The following is a 9,373-nucleotide window of genomic DNA, read 5'->3' as shown; positions in this document are numbered from 1 at the left end:
GTCCAACCACGTAGATATCATGGCCAATAAAGCACCTTTAACTCCTCAGGAGGTTAAATAAGTTTGGCATGTTGCTGTTGACCCTCACCAATGTTTTTGAAAGCCTCCTATACATCATCGTTTGGTTTGGCAGCTGCTCTGCCCAAGACTACAAGAAACTGCAGTGAGCTGTGGAAACAACTCAGCATATAATGAAAACCAGCCTTCCTTCTGTGGACCTTGTCTACACTTCTTGCTGCCTCAGTAAAGTGTAATAAAAGACCCCCATCCACCCCAAACATTCTCTCTTCTCCCTCCTTCCGTCAGGCAGAAGATAGAAAAGCCTTAAAGCATGTTTACTAGGCTCTAGGACAGCTTCTATCCTGCTGTTACAAGTCTCCTGAATGAACTGCCTGTACATTAAGCTGGACCCTCGACCTCACAGACTATGTCTGCCTACACTGTACTTTCTCTGTAAGTGTACTGTATAATGCTACATTCTGCATTGCAACATCACTTTTCGCTTGTATTACCTCAATGTGCTGATGAAATGATCTGTACGAGTGGCAAGCTTCACTGTACCTCAATACTTTTCATAGTAATGGAGATATTTGCCGAAGAGTGAGAAGACTGTTCAATGAAGACATGCATTGATGATAACCTCCATCATCTCTTTCAGGGTCCCACCACAGACTTTCGTTTGAGGAAAAGAATGTATGAGAATCAAGACCATATATGTGGCACAAAGCTCATGGTCTACCAAGCAGCAGTAATCTCTGCCATCCTGTACCTTTTTGAAACATGGACTACCTAGAGAAGGCATCTCAAAGTTCTGGAAAGGAGTCACAAACACTCTCTCCACATAATCTTGCTAAAGCACAGGCAGGGAAAGACAGAAGGCATTCACCTTAGCTTCTGGGGAGCGGTTAGAAGCCCAGTGTAAATAATGGGAAGATGCTCACCCTTTCCCAAGCCACCACCTGACCACCATACCAAGCACCCCCTGTTCTATCCATGGCGGATCTGTGGATCACATATTGCCCTTTAAACCCACAGCGTAGGAATGAAACGACCCCTGACACTGTCTGGGAAGAGAAGCTAAATGGGGTTGTTTTGCTTGGCAGCATTTGGTATTAATCTGGGTAAAACAGAGATTGCAATGGGTTTAATATCCTCAATTTACTGCTCAAGCCTTCTCATTCTGTCCAGCAAACTCAGCAAGAAATACAACTGCATACACTATCAGCAGCTTGATTGAGCTTGGTTGTGATGTGTCTGTGATCATATAATCTGCCATCAGACCTGCTTTGTTCAGTCCCCAGAGCACATACGTCCTTTTCAGAATAGGTCACTAGAAGTTGATCAGAAATGATAACCACGCCATTTTATTTTCGTTCACCCCAAGATCTGCGGTCTTTGTACTGGGAATTCTTTCCACTGCAGTTTCAGATAAAACACGGTTAATTTTATACTCCGACCTCCAGGGGTGCTACAAGAGCCACTGGGAATGATCATTATACAGTATTGCTGCCGGGAATGATTTGATTAAAATTCGGATTTTCGAATTGTTTGTGGAAAAATCTTTAACTTCTGTGCGCGTTTTGATTGTAATTCTATTCCCTGCATATTGATAAAGGGAATAACTGCCTTACGTGAAGTTTTGCAAACGATTGTCTTTGGATTACGTTACACTGTAAATATTCGTACAATAAGTTGAAAATTCGTTCCACATTGTTAGTAAATGGAATTGTGAACATAATAAAAATCAAACGACAGGATTAATTCTGTCAGAATACATCCACTAGTCTTGCACCGATTTCAGATTGTTTTGTTTTATTGCTCCATTACACCTTTGCGGAATGTGCTTAAACTTCTTGTTGCACTTCATCAATATTGCAATAAAACTGATTAATATTTCATCCAAACGGTAAATTGCATGATCACCAAGATTAGCCAAATGTCAAGGACATTTCCTTTAATTTAAAATCGGTTGGTAAACCGGTAATGACTTGCACATTTAAAGGGAACAGTTCCGGCGAGACTTTTTTTTAATCGTAAGATTTAAATATCTAAAAATAATATAAGAAATAAATACATTGTGAAAAGTGATACTTTGAAGTATTTCCCGCCAAACTGGTGAATATCATTATTGTTCTTTTTGTCCGAGGGTTTCCGCGCTCAAATCCCCCCACCCCAGCAGGCGGGCGCTGTTGACAAGTTGAAACTCCCGCGAACTTTTGGCGTGTACTGATTGGCCACCAGACACTTGATACGTCACGTCAGGGGCGGTTCCGTTGCTACTGATTGGAAGGATTGGAATCCGCGCCAAATTCGCAAAAGCATTTCAGGGTGAATCGACGCGCCAAACCTGGTATTCATAGGAAGACGGGTTTTGGTGTATTCTGCTGAAGTAAGCACACTTCGTGCTCTGCCACTTTTGCAGACTATTACATAGGTTAACGCGGTTTTTCACCCCAATTTGAAATCGTTTCTCCTACATTTCCTTTTAACAAATTCACTTTTATACCTCTCGGTTACCAAAATGTTTTCGCAACGCACTCCTCTCGCTGCCAAGAATGAAAATGTAATCTTTACTCAGATGAATGACGTCTCTCTCAACGACAAGGAAAATACGGTAAATTGGAGGAAATTTTATTTCTCTAAATGTGCAATCCTATTATTTAAAGACCGATACGTGGGATAAATGGAGGAGTAATTTTTTTTTTGTTCTTCATTCCACAGCCGCCTTCTGTAAACAGTACCCGGATTCTGGCCAGTAAAACAGCCCGCAACATCTTCGGAGATATTACCCAAGTGAGTAGCCCTTACGGTCGGCTCTGTCAGCCTTCCCGGTTCCCGCTAATCCGAGTGCGCGCTTGGATTGTGGCGCCAAACATCGAGGACCTGCGCCTCTGGTATGGTTGCAAAATCCCAACGAATGCGTTTCATCCTGGGAGCGAATCCGCCTAACCTCGATGTTTGAAAACATTTAAGCCTTATAACTTAAAATACTTGTTTTTTTTTCTGTCAGGATGGGGAACCAGAGCTGATTGGCGCCAAATGTTTCTACCCCCCTCCCTTTGCTGGAGTAAGGAATCTTGCTGCTTTGTGTAGAGTTGGTTCTTTAACAGTGATTTTTTTTCTTGCAGATCATACCTGAAAACATTAACGAGTCGTCGAGTTTACAGGATGAGCCTCTACTAAAAGAAAACCCCCGCCGTTTTGTCATTTTCCCCATACAATATCACGACATCTGGCGGATGTACAAGAAAGCTGAAGCGTCCTTTTGGACGGCAGAAGAGGTAACTTTCCTAATAGTTGCTGATGAGTCTTTACAGTAATTTAATTATTTTTCTTCGCTTTTCAGTACCTGTAGCACTTAATCTTTCAGAAACCCTTAACTGTTGTACCATCTGAGCTTCATAGTGGCCTTTTGTATTACGTAACAGCCGAATTTGGGTATTATAGCTGACAGCCGAGAGGAGGCGCTTGGAGGCTTTAACATTTAAAAGCTGAAGTTAAGTATTAATGTCAACGCTCGTCGTTGAGCGGGAATGTGTGCCACGTAGAAGGGGAGGGGTGAATCTTGTAAACTGATTTATGACGTGCAGTTCAAATCGGAATACAGTCGAGTCATCGGCGGAAGTTACAGTAACACTTTAAATAATCTTATTAACAGGATAATGCAATCTTCAAACGCGAAATTATATGTTGATTTTATTTTCATCCTGATTTCATTGGTTTCCCCAATAATAATGAAAATACTGCCCTGGTCTAATTAGTCTTGTACGTGACCTCTACAACTTAACCGCCCTTGAGCTATTCAAGCGGCCTTACAAGGTGCCAGCTATCAGAGAATACAACTCTTTAGGCACAGCCCGTCCTGGCTTCACATCTAACAAACTTAACACACACTTGCAATATTGATTAAATTGCAGTTGCACAAACAAAAGATATTACAAATGTTTACAGTGGGTAGTATTCAATAGTAGTTTTTGTTCTTGTTTTTTTCCCCTCTGATTCTAACTTTCATCAGTTTTATTGATAATGTTGATAAATCCTGGACATTGCAAAATCTTGTTGGGCAATAGTTTAATTTTGCTGTTCCTGTTGATCCTATGCCATAAATCCTGGGCATTGCAAAATCTTGTTGGGCAATATTTTAATTTTGCTGTTCCCGTTGATCCTATGCCGTAAATCTTGAGAATTGAGCAATTGTGCCTTATTGCACACATCAAGTGGTGGCATCTTGTTTTGTCATCAGCTTTCCTCGTTTATGTCTCATCCCAAAAATAAATTGCATAATATGCCATATTACAAAATCTGAATATGATATATATTCGTTTCTTTTATGCACATCTTCCCATTTTTCAGGTCATCTCTGTTCATGTCTTTGATCCTTGTCCTCCATCTTGCATTTTTTTAAAAGCATTTTCAAACTCCAGACTTGCCATTCGTTTTCTAATTCCATGTGCACATTTCAAAAGCTACAGTTTCATAATGTAGCTGAGAGAATGTTAAATCTTGAGGTTTTTAGCCAGAATTTTGCATTATTTTGAATTGGCAACCAGTGTTTTCTTGAAGTTTGTGACTGGCTGAGTACTAATGTGTATAAATTTCTCTTTCAGGTTGATCTCTCAAAAGATCTTCAACACTGGGAGTCCTTGAAACCAGAAGAAAAGTACTTCATTTCTCATGTCTTGGCTTTCTTTGCAGCAAGTGACGGCATTGTAAATGAGAATTTGGTAAGATGTAATGTTTTTAGCTGGTATTTTGTGGTCTGATTGTTTTGGTGCATTATTACTGATCTTGCTTTTACTTGTCAAAAGGTTGAACGTTTCAGTCAAGAAGTTCAAGTTACAGAGGCTCGTTGTTTTTATGGATTCCAAATTGCAATGGAAAATATCCACTCTGAGATGTACAGTCTTCTTATTGACACTTACATCAAAGATTCTAAGGAGAGGTAAATGGATTGTCAATGCAGCTTCAAATTATCATCTCTTCTACCCATTCAAACATTTGAAGTATTCATTTTCCTTCACAGAGAATATCTGTTCAACGCGATTGAGACTATGCCCTGTGTGAAGCGGAAAGCTGACTGGGCACTACGTTGGATTGGTGACCATCAAGCAACATTCGGTAAGGACCGACAATCTGTATCATTTGTAGATGAATGAGAAAAGAGCATGGCCTGGAAGGAGGGCGTCCTTGTTTTCCTGAAACAGTGCTCTAGGTGCGCTCAATGGTTGGGGGGGGGGGTGCTTTGCCTGTAATGGACTGGGCTGTATCCATTACTGTTAGGCTTTTCCATTCAAGGGCATTAGTGTTTCCATACCAGGTTGTGATGCAACAAGTCAATATTCTCTTCACCACACACCTATTAAAAGTTTGTCAAACTTGGATGATATTCCAAATCACTGCAAGCTTCTAAGCTCTCGTGCCTTCTGTGTAATGGCACTTGCATGTTGGACCCAGGACAGATCCTCCATTCCTAACTAACTGAGGAAATCAAGGATCCAGTTGCACAAAGAGGTACTGAGGCCAAAGTCTGTGAGGCTTATTGATTAGTTTTGAAGGGATAATGTATTGAATGCTGAGCTGTAGTCAATGAAGAGCATCAAGATGTCTGCATCTTCAGTGTCCAGATGTACCAAGGTTGAGTGAAGAGCCAGTGAAATGGCACCTGTTGTGGTTGGTAAGTTGGAGCAGATCCAAGTCGCTTCTCGGGCAGGAGTTGGTATGTTGCATCACCAACCTCTCAAAGCAAAGTATTGGATAATAGTCACTGAGGCCCCGTTCCTGGAACCTCCAACTGCTGAAGTGAGAGGTTAAAATATTGAACACTCCAGGCAGTTCATCAGCTTGGGTCTTCGCCACTCAGCTAAGTATCCAATCTGGGCCAAATGCTTTCTGTGGGGTTGACCCTGCTAAAGGATGCTCCTATGTTGGCCTCAGACTGAAATCACAGGGTTGTTGGCTCTGTGTTTTGACATTCAAAGTGACCATAAAAGACTGAGCTCGTCTGGGAGCAAATCATTGTCATTTGGTGTAGGAGGTGATAGAATTCAAGCCCCACCACAGCATCCTTCAGTGACTTGCTTAGTCCCCTTGGTAATTATTTCCTCATGCTCCGATTCTCAGCTCGTGCAGCAGCAGGAGAACTTGTTCCCTAGCAAAGATTTAGTGATTGCACTCATTTCTCTTGGGAAGGAAATATGAGGCAGTCTTTCAGACTAAGTTCATTTTCAATTAAGTGCTTTTGCATTTTAGTTTTTAAATAACATCTGTTTTTATTGGAAAACACTCAAACCTGCTTGCCAGTATATGTGGCAGAAACAGCCCTGAGGATTTGAGTGGGGTTTGGTCTCTAACCATGACACTAGACTTGGAGCTTGATTCTTGCACTGTGCGGGACCTTGATTACCGTTGGTTCCAACCATGGACCATGGTGATAGATTGTCAGTAGTAGATCATTACCAGGTAAGAGTGAATCTAGCACTATGCTGCTTCCAGGAAATACAAACTCTTGGGATTGTAATATAGAATTTGCACTGAATTGAATAGCCTATTTAGCCTTGCATTTATGACAAAAAGTTGTTAAATTCGCATCTCGAAGTAATGTTGATTATTTTATGTTTACCAGGTGAGCGAATTGTAGCTTTTGCTGCTGTTGAAGGAATCTTCTTCTCTGGATCCTTTGCTGCGATTTTCTGGTTGAAGAAGCGAGGTTTAATGCCTGGGCTGACTTTCTCCAATGAACTCATCAGCAGAGATGAGGTATGACATTCAGGTGGTGTGGATTTTGATTTAGTACCTTTTAAAATTACAATTTAGTATTGTTTACTCTGAAATAAAGTAAATAAATCTTTGCATTGATAACCTGGACATCACGATTTAATTATCAATGCCAATTGTATGCTGAAGGCAAACAATTTTGTTTGGTTTCTGAGTTCATGATCTGTTTATGGGCCCATGTCTTGAAGGGGCGGGAGATATTTTGTTCTGCATTGCAGCAACTATGTTTTTCTTTGTAAAATGGATTTAGTTTCTCATATTTTCCCCCCCCCCCACCCAATCCTAATTGGGGGGTCCTTTGGTTAAGTTGTATATTCCTGTTGGATTTGTATTATGATGTATTTATGAAGTTTCATTACATGCCGTAGTACCATAATTGTAATCCAAACACAAAATCTTAAAACCTAAAGGTGGTGCTGTAATTTTGCAGGGTCTGCATTGTGATTTTGCTTGCCTGATGTTCAAACACTTGGTAAGAAAACCTTCAGAAGAGAGAGTGCGAGATATCATCCAGGATGCTGTTTGTATAGAACAGGTAATTTTAAAAATAAAAACTTGTGTACATTTCCACAGAGATGATTGGAGTTGTGTTTAGTGGGATCTGATTAGGGTTGGTTGTGGTTGGGTGAGTTTTAATTTTGTCTTTAATAGCAGTTCTTTGTAGGATATGCAGTTGACATATTTCTGGGGATCTACATTGTGTTATTTCCCATTGAACTTTTTCAGTTTTTTTTTTCATTCCAGGAATTCTTGACAGACTCTTTACCTGTGAATTTGATTGGAATGAACTGCACCTTAATGAAACGTTACATTGAATTTGTAGCTGATCGATTAATGTTGGAACTGGGATTTAGTAAGGTATGATGCACGAACATACTAAAAGTAGGACTACACCAGCCTGCTTTTCTATTTCAATAACCTGATGCAACCTCAACCCTGCATTTCCATTTATCCACAGTAATCTTTCATCCCGTTAGCAAGAAACCTTGTCTAGAGTTCTATGAGTTTCAGCCTGTAAATTTTCACTGTGCCAATTAAATACTTAAATATTTGTATTTTTTTTGGGGGTGGGGGAATCTGTGGTCTCCCAAGTTTCACCTCCTGCGTCTGGACCATCCCCCTAACTATTCAGACTCCTATCCTTTACTCTTCCCTGTTAAGCCTCCAAGCTGGCCACTGGCCTGGCTCCTGCAGCTATGCCCTAATAGTATCCAAGGGCCAGGAAAGGGGTATATACTTGTTGCTAAGAGGTTTGGCCACAGCTGAACTCTTCAGAAAATGACTTGTCTGAGGTTTGCACCCAGCTGGTTAGTCCAGAGTCCATCCAGCTCCAGTTCCTTGACCTTGTTAGTCAAGACCTGAAGTTAGATGCATTTTCCACAGATGTAGTCATCGGGGAGACTTGGATACCCTACACCTTAACAGGAGGAGCATTACACTGCCTTATCTACTGCTGTGCCTACACTTGTACCTTTGGCTCTAACTTCTCAAGCTTTAAATTCTCACCTCAACCTGTTGAGGCAAGGCCAGAGTGCTCTAACACTGGCCCACTCAAGCAATAGCTGATTTGCTTGAGCCTTGCTTTTTCTTAATGGCCCTTGCTAAGTTAGTAATAATCCAAGCAATCTCCCACTGCAGACAAGTCCTGACAGACCCCACTTACTACTTGAAGTCAGCACGTTCGTTCTTGAAGTCCACAAGTATCTATTTCCAACATAATCCGCGATTTCCCACCACACAGACATGCCAACAGGCTCAGCTCACTTTTTTAAAAAAAAATGTAGTTTACTTTGTTTTAAACGTCAAATTGATTTGTGTTAATGACTTTCTTTGTAGATCTATAGAGCTGAAAATCCATTTGACTTCATGGAGAACATTTCTTTAGAAGGCAAAACTAACTTTTTTGAAAAGAGAGTTGGCGAGTACCAGAGAATGGGTGTGATGGCCAAGTCAGTTGATAACTCTTTCACACTGGATGCAGATTTCTGAAAGGACTGAAGATCTGTATCTGGGACAAAATGGGATTGGAAAAGCTGACTTTTGTTAGTTCCATGCATGAGCGACTTTCAGTTTGTATTAATGATCTGGTTTGTACTATGAGTTGCATTCCATAGACGTTGCACATTTTAATGTTTTCAGTAGCATATACCATTTCATATTTGAAATAAGATGTACATACAGTAATTGAAGTTTACAGCACATCAGTGCGCCTATCATTTTGTGTAGAACCACTTGAGTATGCATTGGTACTGTCAAGTGTTTTATTAAGGAGCCCAAGTAGCTTCAGCCACCTGTGTTTATAGCTATGTTCAGTGGGTTTTTTTATGTAAATATGTCAAAACGCACTTTCTGAATAAAATTTCAAATATTTACATTTGTTTCATCTTGTTTCACAAAGTAAGTTTCTAGATCTTCCTAAGATACAGTAAATTTGTCATGTCTTGTATCTACTTTTTAGTAGACCCCATTCCCTATTCCAAATAGGGAGTGAAGGCACTTACACGAACAGTTTATTGTAGATGATCAGGGAATTGTAGTGCTAAGATACTTGACTCTTACTGCAGAAAATTATTTGATACCAGTTTAGTGGACAATTGTG

At 40.5% G+C, this 9,373-nt stretch overlaps 1 protein-coding gene across 2 annotated transcripts; it reads left to right on the top strand.

Moving 5' to 3' along the window:
• Window positions 1-2,333: 2,333 nt before the first annotated feature.
• LOC134340480 (ribonucleoside-diphosphate reductase subunit M2) lies at window positions 2,334-9,133 on the top strand. Of its 2 annotated transcripts, XM_063037794.1 has the most exons (10): window positions 2,334-2,614; window positions 2,722-2,793; window positions 3,129-3,281; window positions 4,608-4,724; window positions 4,809-4,942; window positions 5,024-5,118; window positions 6,623-6,756; window positions 7,205-7,309; window positions 7,519-7,632; window positions 8,611-9,133. In XM_063037794.1, the coding sequence occupies exons 1-10, from the start codon at window positions 2,522-2,524 to the stop codon at window positions 8,761-8,763; spliced, it is 1,170 nt and encodes a 389-aa protein (XP_062893864.1). In that variant the 5' UTR covers window positions 2,334-2,521; the 3' UTR covers window positions 8,764-9,133. The 2 variants fall into 2 exon arrangements, with proteins under 2 accessions (XP_062893864.1, XP_062893871.1); XM_063037801.1 differs by lacking the exons at window positions 2,334-2,614; window positions 2,722-2,793; window positions 3,129-3,281 and adding an exon at window positions 4,293-4,508.
• Window positions 9,134-9,373: the final 240 nt, after the last annotated feature.

This window comes from Mobula hypostoma, chromosome 2 (genome assembly GCF_963921235.1).
Source record: "Mobula hypostoma chromosome 2, sMobHyp1.1, whole genome shotgun sequence".
NCBI lineage: Eukaryota > Metazoa > Chordata > Chondrichthyes > Myliobatiformes > Myliobatidae > Mobula > Mobula hypostoma.
Note: the sequence above shows the minus strand (reverse complement) of the source record. Positions and strands in the feature narration are given on the sequence as shown.